General features: G+C 43.7%; 1 protein-coding gene across 1 annotated transcript; it reads right to left on the bottom strand.

Moving 5' to 3' along the window:
* Positions 1-4958: 4958 nt before the first annotated feature.
* Positions 4959-15042, bottom strand: LOC311123912 (ribonuclease H2 subunit A-like). Its single transcript, XM_084198126.1, has 9 exons — positions 14981-15042; positions 8305-8471; positions 8005-8076; positions 7646-7772; positions 7450-7537; positions 6872-7009; positions 6514-6601; positions 6029-6152; positions 4959-5783 (listed from the first exon to the last, which is right to left on the bottom strand). The coding sequence occupies exons 2-9, from the start codon at positions 8429-8431 to the stop codon at positions 5618-5620; spliced, it is 930 nt and encodes a 309-aa protein (XP_084054252.1). The 5' UTR covers positions 8432-8471; positions 14981-15042; the 3' UTR covers positions 4959-5617.
* Between the last annotated feature and the right edge of the window lie 3605 nt (positions 15043-18647).

Here is an 18647-nt window from a genome sequence, read left to right as displayed (position 1 = left end):
TGTTCCCTCTCCGCTATACCATCTGAACCAATAGATTACCATGGTGGCCAATGATGAATTGGATATGAGGTGCATGCCATGGACACAAGCCTCAAGAAAATATGGAGAAATCAGATACTCTATGGTGTGTCTGAAATGGCACCCTATATCCCATATAAGGGAAAGGGGGATATCTAGTCAGTTGTACAATTGAATGCATTCAACTGAAATGTGTCGTCCGCATTTAACCCAACCCCTCTGAATAGTGCATTACTCATCTCTTAATCTCGTCTGATCATTTATCACATTCATAGCTTCTGTGTCATCAGTGTTGTCCTACTCATACTATTTGATCCTGTCTCCAGGGTGGTGTCATAAAGGGAGTTTAAACATAGGCCTATGCATCAGTGGTCAGATTTAGCCTGTTATTCACGATCCTTTAAACATCACTTGAATCCTAACACATCTTCTATGGACACCACCTGAATGGTGATGTATTATTGCGCAGACGACACACAACTAATCTTCTCCTTTCCCCATTCTGATAACCAGGTGGCGAATCACATCTCTGCATGTCTGGCAGACATATCAGTATGGATGACGGATCACCACCTCAAGCTGAACCTTGGCAAGACGGAGCTGCTCTTCCTCCCGGGGAAGGACTGCCCGTTCCATGACCTCGCCATCACGGTTGACAACTCCGTTGTGTCCTCCTCCCAGAGTGCGAAGAGCCTTGGCGTGACCCTGGACAACACCCTGTCGTTCTCCGCTAACATCAAGGCGGTGACCCGATCCTGTAGGTTCATGCTCTACAATATTCGGAGAGTACGACCCTGCCTTACACAGGAAGCGGCACAGGTCCTAATCCAGGCACTTGTCATATCTCCCGTCTGGATTACTGCAACTCGCTGTTGGCTGGGCTCCCTGCCTGTGCCATTAAACCCCTACAACTCATCCAGAATGCCGCAGCCCGTCTGGTGTTCAACCTTCCCAAGTTCTCTCACGTCACCCCGCTCCTCCGCACACTACACTGGCTTCCAGTTGAAGCTCGCATCTGCTACAAGACCATGGTGCTTGCCTACGGAGCTGTGAGGGGAACGGCACCTCCGTACCTTCAGGCTCTGATCAGTCCCGACACCCAAACGAGGGCATTGCGTTCATCCACCTCTGGCCTGCTGGCTCCCCTACCTCTGCTGAAGCACAGTTCCCGCTCAGCCCAGTCAAAACTGTTCGCTGCTCTGGCACCCCAATGGTGGAACAAGCTCCCTCACGACGCCAGGACAGCGGAGTCACTCACCACCTTCCGGAGACATTTGAAACCCCACCTCTTTAAGGAACACCTGGGATAGGATAAAGTAATCCTTCTAACCCCCCCCCCCCCCCTTACCCCACCCAAAAAAATAAATAATAATAATAATAATAATAATAATAATAGTAAAGTGGTTATCCCACTGGCTATAAGGTGAATGCACCTATTTGTAAGTCGCTCTGGATAAGAGCGTCTGCTAAATGATGTAAATGTAAATGTAATTGCATGTAGCTACATTATGTATAACTGCAATCAGGGTTGGGGTCAATTCCCATTTCAATTCCAGTCAATTCAGAAAGTAAACCAAATTCCAATTCCAAATTGTCCTAATTGAAAACTGAAAAGCGTTGAAAAAAAATGGAATTGGGTTTACTTTCTGGAATTGAAATGTAATTGACCCAAACCCTGACTGGAATCAATCTGATGCTGAGACAATAGATGGTGGCATATGATAAACTGGGTAGCCTAATGGTTGCTGGTTCGAATCCCAGAGCCGACTAGGTGAAAAACCCATAGATGTGCCCTTGAGCAAGGCATTTAACCCTAATTGCTCCTGTAGGTCGCTCTGGATAAGAGCTTCTGCTAAATGACTTAATTGTCAAATGTGATACAACCTAAAATCTGGCGATTTTGTGTAATTTTCCGTGACAGAAGGTACTACCAGATTCAGAGGCCTAATGTCATGACTCATTATGCGTTCAGTGGTCTATGCCAATAGTGGAAAAGAACAGCAACATACTAATCTCATTACGACAATTAAGAGCCCGGGGATGAAGGACCCGTGGACCCGGCGTTGCCTAGGTCACCGATGTAGGCATATTCCTGGCGCCATGACGCTGTCCGCGGTGCTGAAAGCATGAGCTAAGGGCCGATGTTTTTTCTGTATTGCAGCTATATAACGGCGTACGATTAGGACGTTGCACCTGGTGAATTATCTTAACTGATTTGGTTCGGTTCCAACTTCCCAGTAACCCCGATGCACCTTCTGGTCCCAAAACCGTACATTGCCTTGTTTTCTGTGAAGTGAGCAGGGTTACCTTGGAAATGTTTATTTCACACTGACACGTGATCCTATTCCACTGATTAAATTCCCCACCACTTGTTTTGGTTCAAGGACAAAAAAAAGTATTGCAGGGGAATTTATTACTGTTGGACAAGACTCGTGACCTAACCTCACCTATGCCACTGGTTTTACATAAGTGTTTTCCTTTATTTATTAGGACAAGCATAAACAGACATTATCCTACATAAAACGTGCAATATTAGTAGACTATAAAGCCCATTGGAGGCTGCTGTGGGGAGGACGGCTCATAATAATGGCTGGAATGGAGTCAATGGAATGGCAAACACATCAAATAAGAATGTAGTTGACACCACTCCATTGAATTAATTCTAGCCATTATTATGAGCTGTCCTCCCCTCAGCAGCCTCCACTGATAATGCCCCTCTTTTGGATGGCTAGGTAGCCTACTCTCTTGACCTGACCTGCACCATTTCCTTCTCTCCTTTGCTGTGGGTGTTAGTGTTATGTTGTCCACTGTATAAACCCCAGGAGGACCACCAGAGGGGTATACTACAAAGCAGGATCAATAACTTAGCCAGCTATCTTGCCTAAATATTTTTTATTGTTTTTATTTATTTTAAAGATAAGCTTAGAATGGGCATGGTCTAACTGACTCAACAACCAAAAACACATATCTACATTTAGCTTTCTTAATGACCCAGAACATCAATAGTTGTTTCTGGTTGTTTATTGAAGTTAGCTGGCTAACTCATTGAACCTGCTTTGTAGAATACCCTCTGGCGTCTCTACCAGAGGTTATGTCAGGAGGATACTGGATCGATACGCCAGGTGGTCTTCCTGGCGTTAATACAGTGGACAACATAACACACAAACACCCATAGCAACAGAAGGAAATGGTATCCTCTGATCGTCTCCATTCACCTCCTCCTGTTTGGCACAGCAGGGGTTCTTCTAATACTATTAAACCCATTGAGTGACTTTGGCCGCTGGTGCTGGTATACTCATAAAGCTTAGCCCCACCCCCAGTCTCAGCCAATTGTCCTAATCTATTTACAATCCCATTGACGCAGTCGGACACAGACAGGACTAACTCAGAGGGATTTGAGGTAGAGCTCCATGGGAACAGGCTAGGGAGGTTATAAAAGGCAGACAGGAGTGACTAGAGGGATCAAGACCTAAACTGGGACATTACTTACTGTGTGGACTGTAGACTGGATGTTTACCTGATTTGAGGCTTCCAGAAGAGGCAGTGAGTGTTGAGTTCCCAGGCCCAGAAACAGCTCTCGAAGTGGGCCGGTGGATCTAGCCTTCAGTCTCTGGATGAAAGATCCAGGCAGTGACTGTTGAACGCCAGCCGCAGAAGCAGCTCTCGAAGTGGGCCGGTGGATCTAGCCTCCTCCAGTCCCCGGATGTTTGTCTGAGCTCCACTGGACCAAAGAGAGACCCAGCCCCAGAAGCAGCTCTCTTTGTGGGGCAAGAGGACTTAACCATCAGTCCCAGAAGTCTCTGAGCTCCAGCCTCTACCAGACCACCAGAGAGATCCATGGAGCCCATTGCCCAGACCATGGTGGCCCAGGCTGCAGACCCTGACTCCCTCCCCAGGAGGGCCATGAGGGTAGCCCCCAGAGGGGCCTCCACCCAGTTCGTAGGCACATCCATCATCATCCTCTCCTCCTTCGCTGTGTCCACCGTGGCTATGAACATGGGGAAGAAGATAGTGGATTCCAGGCAGAAGGGCAATGACGGCTAAAGGACAATGGATAGGCTGGCTAACGCCTTAGATACGTAGCTAAACACTTATGCTACCTTGTTATAGTGTGTATTTTGGTCATACCTATAGTCACCTGTGTTGACTAGTGTCTGCTGAAAAAAGCCTGGAAGAAAATTGGTGAGAAGCAGGGAATTTCAATTTACCCGAGTCACACTCAACTCCCAGGGGGAAAACAGAAGATGGAATTTGATGTAAACCTGGTTGCCATGTCAAAAACAGAGGATGCCCAAGACTGTATGAGTTGAGTTCAGAGATTCAGAAATTACCAGCGGACACTTGATGCAATGCCAAATTTGGTTAACAAGACAATAGTCAGACTTGTGGATCTAATCTATTGTGTATAAATGATTCTTACACAACTGTCACTTTATTTACTCTATGCCAATATCACAGGTATTTTCTCAGGGAAACTCAGTATAATATATATTGTATTAATATGCATTTTGCATGATAACTGTAGGCCTATTTACTACTTGTCTTAAGTCTGTCACTGAGAATAAGGCATTAGAATAAGAGTAGTAATGTAGTAATAATGGGAGTTTTCTACTTATGCTTATACAATGTATTACCTTTATGACTTCCTGAACAGTTCCTAATTATTCCAGTAAAAGGTGATTTCCAGTGCCTACGGAACATCTGTGGCATATACGAGGTGTATAACTAGTATAAAGGCTGCAGCAAGAGTGATGGGAGAGAATTGACGTGAAACATATCTTGAAGTGTACGTTTTTCACCACTTGGGGGCAGTGTGGGAATATGAAAATTGAGCACTACCTACTGAGCGCAGTATTCACTAATGCAATAATAAAAACACACCTGAACTAAACACTATTTCCTTTCCTGAACTCTATGAAAGAAATTGAAAATTATTCAGAAACAATTAATATATATTTATTGTTCAAAAGACAACAAAGTTCATGAAGTTCCTAAGTGTTGGGCTCCAAGTCCATTCAGTCAGTTGTGCCCACAGCACTGTTCATCTTGTGTGCATGTGGTTTGTATTCTACAGCATCTACCGGCAAGTGTGTGTGTGTGTGTGCTCCTCTCCATATCTTTAATTAACTGTCCAGTGAAAATCCCACTTTTAAAAGTTCCTATTGTTAACTCGGACCCAAATAATGTTGTTGACTTGACCTATACTCGTATTTGTGGCCAAAGCATGAATCTGAGGAAAAAAAAAAAAAAAAACTTTAAAAACCCCACTTCAAACAGAATGCTTGCTATTTCCTCATAGAGGATGATGTCATCGTCCTGAGGAGGATGAGCTGGCCAATCAGCGGTCTACTTCTGTTCATATTTTTTATGACCAGTATACGCTCACACCCTTCTGCTGTTGGGGTACGCCCACACCATTCTAACACAGAAAAGCTGCTTTTTAACACACTTAATAACAAAAATTGGGTAGGAACACTATTTCAGTAATATTGTAATTAACTATAGGTCATATTTGATAGAAATCTGGAAACACTGGACAGTTAAACAGAGTGTGTGTGTGCCCTGCACCATGTCTCAGTGGGTGGGTGTATTCCTCCTCTTAGAGTGTGGCCAGGCTCTGCAGTCTCCTCTCGGTGAAGAAGCGGTGTGTCTGGTGTGTGTTGCTCTGCTGGGCGGAGGTCTTGGAGCCGGCCTTGAAGTAGGACAACATGGAGGTGTTGTTCTGACGTGCTGCAGCCTTCTCCCCATCCTCCTCATCATCATCCCTGATATCACACAAATAGTTATGTGAACTTGTTCTACTGAATGTATAGACAGAGACAGATACAGCTTTCACATTGCTATAGCCCCTACCCTTTCCTCAAACACTTGTATGGGGGTAAACAGGGTTATAGTAGTAAAATAAATGAGTACAATATAGGGTAAACACTGAGCACTTTTCACCATCTACCTGTAGCCCTCTCTCACCGCAGACCCTCACCCCCCCCACTTCCACCCCATCTCTCCTCACCAGTGTACGGTGACAGCCTTGCTGTCCAGCAGGGTCTGTGTGGTGCTCCAGCTGAACCTGACAAACTGAGGGTAGCCAAACACCGGGTCAAGGTACTTCAGCAGCCACGCCTTCGTCTTCGGGTCTGGAGGAAACACACAAGAAGACATTCTACTTTATTTTAAACAGATTCTACCATTACAGCACTAAAACACTGTACTTCTACAAACTCTTCTATTTAACAGAAAAGATGGACCTCCATCCTTTACCAGCCATGACTTTTAAAATTGTTATACAACATTTAAATTCATATGATGTCAAAACGATGGTTTCTGCGCTTCTAGTGTTAAACCAATTCTACCAATAAAGGACTAAAACATGAGTCAAATTTGACTAAACTAGGATTTAATACAAGATTATGAACTTCATATATTGTTCCAGTGTTGTCAAGCCATTAAAAAGAGTGTGATGGGAGAAGATTTTCCCTAACGTGTTCCCCTACTGACCGTTGGGGTAGCCAGAGCCGTAGTCTGCATCCACCTCGCCTAGGTCTTCTGGAAAGTTCCAGTCTTTTACTGAATGGTCCCTGGCCACCTGAAGGAGCAGCAGAGATCATTTAGGCCAGTGATCCTCCTTCTTAGCCTGGTCCCAGGTCTGTTTGTGCTCCTGCCAACTCAATCGCTGTCTAGAATTGACAAGGAGTTGGCATGATAGCACAGACAGACTGGCACTCAGGCTACCTCAATCCTGCTAATCTGGGACAAAACCCTTCACTCCAGTACTTTCAGATCCCTGGTCTCGAGGTACAGGAGACAAAGAGAGGAAACTATAAGAGAAAATGAGAGAGTTAGCGTGACCTCTGACCTTGGCACAGATACTGGCAGCGCTGACGATGGGGAAGAGGGAGTCAGCTTTGGGTCGTACGGTCACCTCCACCCCGGGGAACCGCTGGGACAGTTTCTCCTGGTACTTCTCTGCAGGACCCACCGTGTCCACAAAAACCTGTCACACACAGGGAGAGGGAGGGAGGACAAGGGACAGGGTAGTAATAGAAGGTTGGTCAAATCATTCAAATTACATTTCATTAGTCACATGCTTCGTAAACAACAGATGTAGACTAACAGTGAAATGCTTACTTACAGGCCCTTCCCAACAATGCAGAGTTTAAGATAAAGAAAAACTGAAATAGTGACCAGAGGTATAAATACACAGTGAATAACAATGAGGAGTAAAAATAACATGTCTATATAGTTGGAAGGGTGGTGGATATGATAGAGAGAAAGGGAGAAAACGAGGGAGAGAGACAAAAAGGAATATAGAAAGGCAGAGTGAGAGAAAAGAGTAGGGCAGAAAGGACATTTAGAGGGTTTGTAATGTTGTATTGATGATAGTGGTGTGTTTGTATGCATGGTTTACAAGAATCAAGATGCTTTGTACCGTACCTCTTTGAGCTGTACTCCACTGTCCAGGGCGAACTGTACCAGGCCAATGGCTGCGTCATGAGAGAGAGCGTTCAGGTTGTATTTGGACCTGTGGAAGAGTAGAACAGTTAGAATCATCTGTGTGTGGGTTCTCTTGTTCGCTCTCTCTCTCTCTCTCTGTGTCTGTGTGTGTGTAGTACAGTATGTGTTTAAATACCTCTGCAGCATGCTGGTAGAGATAGTGTTGGGTGAGAGGATCTGAAGAGCCCAGCCTACAAAGCTCTTGGCCTCGTCCAGCTTGCGGAATAGATGCTCTCTCTGTGCCTCTGTCAATGTCTTCGAGTCTAGAAAAGGAGACACAGTAACTCATCATTGTACAATAAACAGATGAATGAATCAACTTAGTTGATCCTCAAAGGTTTGTCAGTAGAGACACAGACATGTACAATACAGACACACAGGCATCCTGCAGAACACGCATGATATGAATTAATGAATTATTTAACGGTGGATTCCTCTCGAATGTTTATGTATATATATTTTTTTAACTTTCATGAACCTACATCATGAACTTACCTGCCACTTTCAAGTCCTTCAGATCTTCCTTTTTGCCGATGGGACAGAAACATATTCCGTAGACCATGGGTCCTGGTGGAGCAAACGCATGATATTAGCAAGCAACATCAAATGATGACCAAGCAACTAGATAACAGACATTCAGTGATCTACTAAGTGATCCATGACGTTTGAATAGGAGCCCAAAAAATCTGCTAAATGACCTAAATGTAAAAATAGATTAGATAACATGGACTAGTAATCCATGACATTTGAACAGGAGGTAGAAACCCCATATTTTCATGGTTGAGACCCACTCACCCAGTACAGGCCCCCTGCCGGCTTCATCGATACCCAAACAGCAGTCTTCTGTCTTGCAGACATCGGGTATCGCTGAAGCCAGGCGACAGCTCACCGAGTTGTCTGCTTCAAACTCACCGAGATCCATGGTAACCTTCCACTGTCTGCTTTTGTAAGTCTATAATCAACTGTAAACAAACAAGAAATGTAAACAACTGTACAGAGAAAGTACACTGTAAACAAGTGATCTGTAAACAGGATAAGTAGCCTAAACAACTGTAAGCAACATTTCAAGGGTCTTGGTAGCTGGCTATGTTGACATTATGAAACCTGAAATAGCAATCAAATTGTAAGCAAGCAATGACAAGATATAGCCAGCTAGAAATAACAGTAGAATAGAGATGCGCGGGATGACTCATAACCCGCAGTCCCCACGGTTATATCCGCAGGGAGGGGCAGGTTTAGGGTCATTAAATATTCTGTGGAGAAAGGGTGCGTGGGTGGCAGGTGGGTTGAATAAAGAGAAAACAATACCTTTAAAAAAATAATTGTGCAATTTATATCTATAGGCTACATTGAGCTTCTTATTTCATTATTTCAGGCTCTGGCATTAGTGCATAAGCCTAAGCTCTAGGGTTTAACTGTACGCGCGCCAAATAGCCTACACAGCCAATCACCAAATGCTTTTAGGAACGGGCAGAAAAATTGATCCAAGGAGGCAAAACGGACAATGTCGGAGTTTAATTCAATAAGAGAAAAGCTGCGAAAGGAGAGTTGAAAATAAAGAGAAGGGAGGGCCTGAAATGTAATGTTTGGGAAAGATTTGGTGAAGTGGTAAAATAGGATGATAGCAGTGCCGGCTATGTTACAGTGGGGAAAAAAAGTATTTAGTCAGCCACCAATTGTGCAAGTTCTTCCACTTAAAAAGATGAGAGAGGCCTGTAATTTTCATCATAGGTACACGTCAACTATGACAGACAAATTGAGAAGAAAAAAATCCAGAAAATCACACTGTAGGATTTTTTATGAATTTATTTGCAAATTATGGTGGAAAATAAGTATTTGGTCACCTACAAACAAGCAAGATTTCTGGCTCTCACAGACCTGTAACTTCTTATTTAAGAGGCTCCTCTGTCCTCCACTCGTTACCTGTATAAAAGACACCTGTCCACAACCTCAAACAGTCACACTCCAAACTCCACTATGGCCAAGACCAAAGAGCTGTCAAAGGACACCAGAAACAAAATTGTAGACCTGCACCAGGCTGGGAAGACGGAATCTGCAATAGGTAAGCAGCTTGGTTTGAAGAAATCAACCGTGGGAGCAATTATTAGGAAATGGAAGACATAAAAGACCACTGATAATCTCCCTCGATCTGGGGCTCCACGCAAGATCTCACCCCGTGGGGTCAAAATGATCACAAGAACGGTGAGCAAAAATCCCAGAACCACACGGGGGGACCTAGTGAATGACCTGCAGAGAGCTGGGACCAAAGTAACAAAGCCTACCATCATTAACACACTACGCCGCCAGGGACTCAAATCCTGCAGTGCCAGACGTGTCCCCATGCTTAAGCCAGTACATGTCCAGGCCCGTCTGAAGTTTGCTAGAGTGCATTTGGATGATCCAGAAGAGGATTGGGAGAATGTCATATGGTCAGATGAAACCAAAATAGAACTTTTTGGTAAAAACTCAACTCGTCGTGTTTGGAGGACAAAGAATGCTGAGTTGCATCCAAAGAACACCATACCTACTGTGAAGAATGGGGGTGGAAACATCATGCTTTGGGGCTGTTTTTCTGCAAAGGGACCAGGACGACTGATCCGTGTAAAGGAAGTATCGTGAGATTTTTTGCGAAAACCTCCTTCCATCAGCAAGGGCATTGAAGATGAAACGTGGCTGGGTCTTTCAGCATGACAATGATCCCAAACACACCGCCCGGGCAACGAAGGGGTGGCTTTGTAAGAAGCATTTCAAGGTCCTGGAGTGGCCTAGCCAGACTCCAGATCTCAACCCCATAGAAAATCTTTGGAGGGAGTTGAAAGTCTGTGTTGCCCAGCGACAGCCCCAAAACATCACTACTCTAGAGGAGATCTGCATGGAGGAATGGGCCAAAATACCAGCAACAGTGTGTGAAAACCTTGTGAAGACTTACAGAAAACGTTTGACCATGTGTCATTGCCAACAAAGGGTATATAACAAAGTATTGAGAAACTTTTGTTATTGACCAAATACTAATTTTCCACCATAATTTGCAAATAAATTCATTAAAAATCCTACAATGTGATTTGCTGGATTTTCTTTTCTCATTTTGTCTGTCATAGTTGACGTGTACCTATGATGAAAATTACAGGCTTCTCTCATCTTTTTAAGTAGGAGAACTTGCACAATTGGTGGCTGACTAAATACTTTTTTCCCCCACTGTATGTGTGATGATTGTGAGGCACTATACAAATTCGACAGTCACAAGACAGGGACTTCCAATAGGCCTATGGCAGGTCAAGTGAACGTACTGTTCAGATGGGTTAAATGAAAACTGAAATCTGGACACTGAAATTTTCACTGCATTCTATTTCCTTACAACCGGTCAAACTGATGTAATTTGGAAATTTTGCACAGAAAATCTTTCCAGTTTTTTGGGGGGTTATTACATTTTCTCCCGGTCCCTAAATGTCTTTGCTCCGTGAAAGAAGCAAAAATGACAAAGAAAACTTGAATGATGTCAACTAGATTGAAGCATTCATTCTATGTATAGATGACATTCTGGTGAGCAAGGGTTTATTTAGTCTTCTAGAGCAACATAATGACAGAAGAGAAGCTGCATGTATCTAATTATAGACAAGTTGACTAACAAATAGCCTACCAAAATGTCGGAAATTATAGGCTGTTTCTGCTTATCTAAATCAGGCCAAAAAATCGTTCTGCGGTTTCTGACTGTAGCCCACAGCCCATTTTCTATACTAGCAGGTTAGGGTCGGGTGCGGGCCTCAGATTTTCACTTTATCATATATAGTCGGGCGGTTGCGGATGAGTTATTAGCAATTCCGGGCGGGTGTGGGTGAACAAACAGCTGACCCGTGAACCATTATAGTAGAAGTAACACGTGCATGTGCCGGTAGTAGTGCAAATCCAATGCATGCACGACGACTTAAGCTAGTCTGGCAGTATACAAAGCATTTTGGAGAAATAACAACTGTGACCCAGCACTCTAACAACTTTACTTTGGTGAGTTACGAAAGTATATTTAAGCCAGTCACCTAAAAAAGTCAGGCCGATAGTAAGAGTGCAGCCGAACGACGCCCTGGGCCAGAGCTAGCTTTCGAAAACTCTAGGCGGCATTCTGCCTTACAGTTTTCAGCGGCACGACTGGCTCATGTGAACTATACTGAACAAAAATCTAAACGCAACATGTAAAGTGTTGGTCACATGTTTCATGAGCTGAAATAATAGATCCCAGAAATGTTCCATGCCCACAAAAATCTTATTTCTCTCAAATGTTGTGCACAAATTTGTTTACATCCCTGTTAGTGAGCATTTCTCCTTTGCCAAGATAATCCATCCACCTGACAGGTGTGCAATATCAAGAAGCTGATTAAACAGCATGATCATTGCACAGGTGCACCTTGTGCTGGGGACAATAAAAGGCCACTCTAAAATGTGCAGTTGTCACACAACACAATGCCACAGATGCCTCAAGTTTGGAGGGAGTGTGCAATTAGCATGCTGACTGCAGGAATGTCACCAGAGCTGTTGCCAGAGAATGTAAATGTTAATTTCTCTACCATAAGCCAACGTCGTTTTCCAGAATTTGGCAGTACGTCCAACCGGCCTCACTACCACAGACCACGTTTATGGCGTTGTGTGGGCGAGCGGTTTGCTGATGTCAACTTTGTGAAAAGAGTGCCCCATGGTGGGGTTATGGTATGGGCAGGCATAAGATATGGACAACAAACACAATTGCATTTTATCGCTGGAAATGTTAATGCACAGAGATACCGTGACGAGGTCCTGAGGCCCATTGTCGTGCCATTCATCCGCCGCCATCACCTCATGTTTCAGCATGATAATGCTGTATACTCACCAGACATGTCACCCATTGTTTGGGCTGATCTGGATTGATGTGTACGACAGTGTGTTCCAGTTCACGCCAATATCCAGCAACTTGGCACAGCCATTGAATAGAAAGTGGGACAACATTCCACAGGCCACAATCAACAGCCTGATCAACTCTATGCGAAGGAGATGTGTCATGAGGCAAATGGTGGTCACACCAGATACAGCGGTTTTCTGATCCATGCCCCTACCTCTTTTGTTAAGGTATCTGTGACCAACAGATGCATATCTGTATTCCCGATCATGTGAAATCCATAGATTAGGGCCTAATTTATTTATTTCAATTGACTGAATTCCTTATATGAACTGTAACTCCATAAAGTCTTTGAAATTGTTGCATGCTGCGTTTATATTTTTGTTCAGTATACAATCCCGGCATTGTGTTTAACCGTTTAGAAATGTCAACAATCATCGCTTGTGATACGGCTTTCGAAACATATGGCCCTTATTAGGGTGTCCAATTAAAAAAGCATTGTTTGACCAATGGGTAAAATAACGTTTTCCTCTAAGAAAACCGATGGTCCTAACCTCATGTGTCTATCATAATCCGTTCAAAAGTTAATTGAGTTATCACCCTTTTAGGATGGCCAAAATTAGGGTGAATAATTCAATGGAGGCCAGAAAGAAAGTGGTAAAAAATCTGGAAAATAGCACTGTGTCAGTTAGGCTGGATGCTGTGAGAGAATTAAGGCCAACTGACAGGCTCACCGTTCAACTAGTCATCCTTCTTCTCAAATCCGGAGGACATAAAACAATATAGAGGTATGGTAGATATCGATTTTGAGACAACATGTAGTATTTTCATATTTTAGTAAACGCTTTTCATATTAATGCGAAATTCCTGTTTTTTTTCTAAGATTTCTCACAAAAACAAGCATATCTCTGAAATGTCAACGGAACACTGATCTCCCGAGTGGCGCAGTGGTCTAAGGCACTGCATCGCAGTGCTAGCTGTGCCACTAGAGATCCTGGTTCGAATCCAGGCTCTGTCGTAGCTGGCCGTGACCGGGAGACCCATGGGGCGGCGCACAATTGGCCCAGCGTCGTCCAGGGTAGGGGAGGGAATGGCCAGCAGGGATGTAGCTCAGTTGGTAGAGCATGGCGTTTGCAACGCCAGGGTTGTGGGTTCGATTCCCACGGGGGGCCAGTATGAAAAATTTTAAAAAATGTATGCACTCACTAACTGTAAGTTGCTCTGGATAAGAGCGTCTGCTAAATGACTAAAATGTAAAATGTTATACCGCAAGTTTTTTATTTTCAAAGCCTTTTACATTTAATTCCACTTGTGTCATGTTAATTTAGCTTTTTGCGACCAGCGGAAACAACTTTGGGCTCCCGAGTGGCACAGCGGTCTAAGGCACTGCATTGCAGTGCTAGAGGCATCACTACAGACCCGGGTTCGATCCCGGGCTGTATAACAACCGGCCGTGATCGTGAGTCCCATAGGGCGGTGCACACAGGGGTTCGGAGCACGCTAGATAGCTAATTGACACAGGTGGTCACCCTTGTCTTCTATCAATTTCCCGTAAACAAGCGCTGTAACATGGCGATATGGCCTTGTGGGAACACTAACCCCAACCCTATAAAAAGGTGTGTATCAATTTAACCTTTAGTTTTTTGAAAATGATTTCTTGCTGATAAGAAAGATAAGGTCCTTATGGTTCCAAAACCATACCACAAGCGATGCATGTTAATGTTCAGACCAAGCATCGTGGCTCTTAAAGCTACAATATGTTACTTATTAGGCAACCCAACCAAATTCACATAGAAATGTGAGTTATAGATCTGTCACTCATCGAAAGCAAGTCTAATATGATGTAGATCAGTTCTATGTGCGCTATTTCTATGCTTCCCGTTCTTAAGTTTTGTTTTCTTAATCTTTAACTTTTGGTTTTATACACCAGCTTCAAACAGCTGAAAATAAATTATTTCTGGTTATGGAAAATATATTTACCAGCGGTTTAGATGGTACATTGATTCTCTACACTATACTTGCTTGTGTTGTCACATAAACGGAAACTATGTAAACTATTAGAATTTTAGCAACCAGAAAATGGCAGAGGGATTTCTGCATAGTGCACCTTTTAAAGCTTCATTTTGTAACTTTTTGGGTGGCCCAGATTCACATAGAAATGTGAGTTATAGATCTTTAATTTTCATTGAAAGCAAGTCTAATAAGCGGTAGATCTGTTATGTGCTGCGATTTCTATGTTTCCCGTGCTTTAGTTTAGTTTTTGCGTCCTTTACTTCCGGTCTCTATGCTTCTGGTGCTTAAGTTTCGTTTTTTTACTTTAGGTTTTGTGCACCAGCTTCAAACAGCTGAAAAAAAAAAAAAAAATATCGAAAATATATTTCACCCCATACAGAAGACGGCTTTGTCCAATGACTTCGGTGTACCAGTAATGTAAGGGAACTGACTGAGAGTCGTGATCAAGGGCTAGGGCTAGTCGTGAGCTAACTGTCTAGCTAAGCAGTTTGTTTAAAGCATGTTAGCAACATTTTAGTGTCTTACTTGCGTTGAGTTGAATAATGCACGCTGTTTAGCAAGTGAAAAGGAAAGATCCGCACATAAAGTCCAACTCACCCCGTGTGCTGTTGATGTTCCTGTCTGGTGGTCAGTCAATTTTGGCGCGGAATCTCTGACGTAACCCTCATGTGGTGAACAGTGCTTCATGGGATATGTTGTCCCATCCTCTGGCTCCCCTGGGTTGTATGCTTATTATTTTAGTGCAGTACCTCTTTACACTCGGAGGATGGCAGCAACAGTCTTCCATCTTACTGTACTTGTGCGTGTGACAAATAAAACCTGAAACTTAAACATGAGTGACAACAACCATGTCACTCTGTTTAACGATATGCTTTGTGTGTGTGTGTGTGTGTGTGTGTGTGTGTGTGTGTGTGTGTGTGTGTGTGTGTGTTCGAACGCGTCAGCCCCTATGAACAGCAAATATTTCACACAAAAAATAAATCCCATTGTAGGTACACCTGTAGCTCAGTTGGTAGAGCATGGCGCTTGCAACGCCAGGGTTATGGGTTCGATTCCCACGGGGGGCCAGTATGGGAAATGTATGCACTCACTAACTGTAAGTCGCTCTGGATAAGAGCATCTGCTAAATGACTAAAATGTAAATGTACACATGACCAAATCACTTAGGTTGGTATTCAAGCGAACGGTAACACGGTACAACAACATAAAACATGGCCTTTCCTAAGTTGTCCCTCTCCCGCCTCCCCCTCCCTCTTGATGGCCTCGCTGTCAGGGTTACGCAGTGACATCTAGATTTAATGTAGCCTAATTTATCTGCAGTCCAGATATGTTATTGGTTATAATCATGTCATAGGATGTCATATCTGAAAGAACACACTTCTTCTCAAGTCTCTTTTCATGTTTTCTCTCTTCTCAGTCGGATAGTACAACATGCCAAACTAATAACCCTCTCCTAATTACACCAACCACCATGATGAGAGATAGCATTTATTAACCTACATTAATTTGTTGTTCCCATTTGAACGTTCCAATTTCATCCAATGGAACGACAAGTCCCACTCAATGGGTGCTAATTAGGTAGCAGTGATTAGCAGCCCAGTGTTGTGTTGTGTGTGTGTGTGAGAGAGAGAGAGAGAGCGAGATAGAGAGCAGTGGTGACAGTGAGGACGTACTCATGGAGCATTAGCGTCGTTAGTCATGTTGACCTCTCTGATCCTCCTAGACCTAGATGATGGACGTGTGTATGGTGTGTGTGTATGGTGTGTGTGTATGTGTGTGTATGTGTGTATGTGTGTGTGTATGTGTGTGTGTGTATGTGTGTGTGGTATTTCTGGTCCTCTCTGATAATGGTTCGTAGACCAATCATCCTCTTAGACCAACCAGAGGGGTTGTTTTCCTTCTGTGTCTCTCTTTTTTTGCACTGTCTCTATCTCATTCACCTCTCACTCCCCTCTCTCCCTCTCTCTCTCTCTCTCTCGCTCTCTATCACGCTCGCTGTCTCCTTCTCTCTCTTTCTCCCCTCTCTTTCTTTCTCTCTCTCTCTCTCTCTCTCTCTCTCTCTCTCTCTCTCTCTCTCTCTCTCTCTCTCTCTCTCTCTCTCTCTCTCTCTCTCTCTCTCTCTCTCCTTCAGTCTCCCTCTCTGCCTCTACCTCACTCCTCACTCTTCTCTTCCCCCTGTTATCTCTCTAGTTAGTTAGTGAAAACCAAGACTGTTCTCGGGGCAGGTCTGGCAGTTTTGATTAGCAGAATTTACTTTTCATAGCAGGTTAGGAGAATTAACGTGGCAGGTTACAATAATTAGGTTAAGGTTAGGAAAAGGTTTAGCTAAAATGCTAAAATTGTCCCCGACGCGAATCAAACATATCTAGCTACAACCAGGCCTGCCCTGAGAACAGTCTTGATTTCCACTAATGCGATGCTGCCATTTTTGATGGCCTCGCTGTCGGGTTCCTGTAATGTAGACGAGCACCTGCTGAGGTGATGTCGTAATCCCAGGCGGCGTGCGGGGAAAATGACTTTGCTGCTCAGTAAGGGACGGGACAAAAAGAAGCTAATGGGCAGTAGCACACCTCATCAGGTCGCCAAGTGGCTCGGTCTACGAGACCCAGACGTACGCACACACTCAAACGTATACCCTCATGCTCACATACACCTTCATCAGTGTGTAAATAGCACAAGGTCATTATTTTATTTACATACCAAGGGCAGACATTTACATTTACATTTTAGTCATTTAGCAGACGCTCTTATCCAGAGCGACTTACAGGAGCAAGTAGGGTTAAGTGCCTTGCTCAAGGGCACATCAACAGATTTTTCACCTAGTTGGCTCGGGGATTAGAACCAGCGACCTTTCGGTTACTGGCACAACGCTCTTAACCACTAAGCTACCTGCCTCCCACATCTCTTTAGCACATGGACAGAATACATAAAAACACCCTTTTCCCTTGCTGGTCGCTTAGCTCTTACATGAGCAATCCTTAGGCAAGTCTTTACATTTATATTTTAGTCCTTTAGCAGATGCTCGTATCCAGAACTACTGGTAATCAGTGCATTCAACTATAGGTAGTATAACCACATATGGTAGTATAACCACATATCACAATCATTGCAAGTAAGACTTTCTGCAAAATAGCTACCATCTGCAAAATCAGTGCTCATGTGTCAGTGCTGCTGGCTAGTGGGTACAAAAGGTGAGAGAAAGCAATTCCTGGGTAGAAACACTGTGCTCTTTTCCTGGAATTATCCGAGAAAAATACCCACCGTGCACCACACTGCGGAACAGAACAGATTTGAGCTTGTGCTCTATGTTCCCACAGAGGGTGACTTTTACCACAAAGTTTAACTGGATTAAAATCTTTATCCATAAATGCCTGAAATTTGGAACGACATAGTGTAGATTGGTACCATTAACCTTTTTTCTCCCATTAAAGTAACTGGGGTGTTTCCTGCTGGTGAAAATACAGTAAGATACCCCCGCAACTCAACTCCAGATTGTGGCTTTAATTCCTTTTCCCCCTCGCTTTAAAACTTAATAAAAGTATGGATAGGCCTGTGGGTTGATATGGGTCTTAAACATGAGTCTTAGCCAAACAAAAACACAGACGAAGCCATTTAAAGAGGGAGACCGAATCTGTCTGAACAGCAGTGTAAAACGTAAGGCTGAGCCAGGCTAGCCTAAACCAAACGGAATGCTGTGTTCACCATTATGAGAACATCAATCACGTTGGTTTAACCAGGCTAAAGCCAATCCTCAGAGAGGAGGAGACATTTAAGAGTGGGCCAAATCTTATCCAGAAAATGTGTGATGAGCATGCAGGACCAAGCAAAATGTCAATCAAGACCATTTATAAGTCGCTCTGGATAAGAGCGTCTGCTAAATGATGTAAATGTAAATGTAATAGTTTTTTAAACCTTATTATATAGTTGGTGCATATGAGACACACAACAAAAGCAGGGCTGAACCAAACCAACACAAGCCACAGAGAGTGGAAGACATTTAATATGGGGCCAAATCTAATAAGGACTGCTGTGTGAAGAATGTCATTTGTCAGCCGGTGAGTATTTCATTACCCTGGGCTGGGTTATCAGCTCTGTGAGTCACTGATGTAAATCAGTCACTCAGAGAGAAGCAATCACATTGATAGGGAGATAGTACATATTTAGAATGGTGGGATGTGTGTCTGTTAGGGGGGAGGGGGCAGGTGTGTGTGTGGGGGATATGTGTGTGTGTGGTGGGGTGGGGGGGTGGGGGGTTCTGTGTGTG

This window comes from Coregonus lavaretus (genome assembly GCF_964263955.1).
Source record: "Coregonus lavaretus genome assembly, contig: HAP1_SCAFFOLD_679, whole genome shotgun sequence".
NCBI classification, from domain to species: Eukaryota; Metazoa; Chordata; class Actinopteri; order Salmoniformes; family Salmonidae; genus Coregonus; species Coregonus lavaretus.
The sequence above is the reverse complement of the archived record's forward strand: the minus strand, read 5'-3'. Positions and strand labels throughout refer to the sequence as shown.

What these genes read in the sequence shown, in the direction of transcription:
- LOC311123912 (XM_084198126.1), bottom strand. Translation starts at nt 8,431, where the DNA reads ATGGATCTCGGTGAGTTTGAAGCAGACAACTCGGTGAGCTGTCGCCTG. An exon ending in TCTACCAGCATGCTGCAGAG is followed by an intron (nt 7,538 to 7,645) that starts GTATTTAAACAC and finishes ACTCTTCCACAG; the next exon opens with GTCCAAATACAACCTGAACG. An exon ending in GTGGAGTACAGCTCAAAGAG is followed by an intron (nt 7,010 to 7,449) that starts GTACGGTACAAA and finishes TGTGTGTGACAG; the next exon opens with GTTTTTGTGGACACGGTGGG.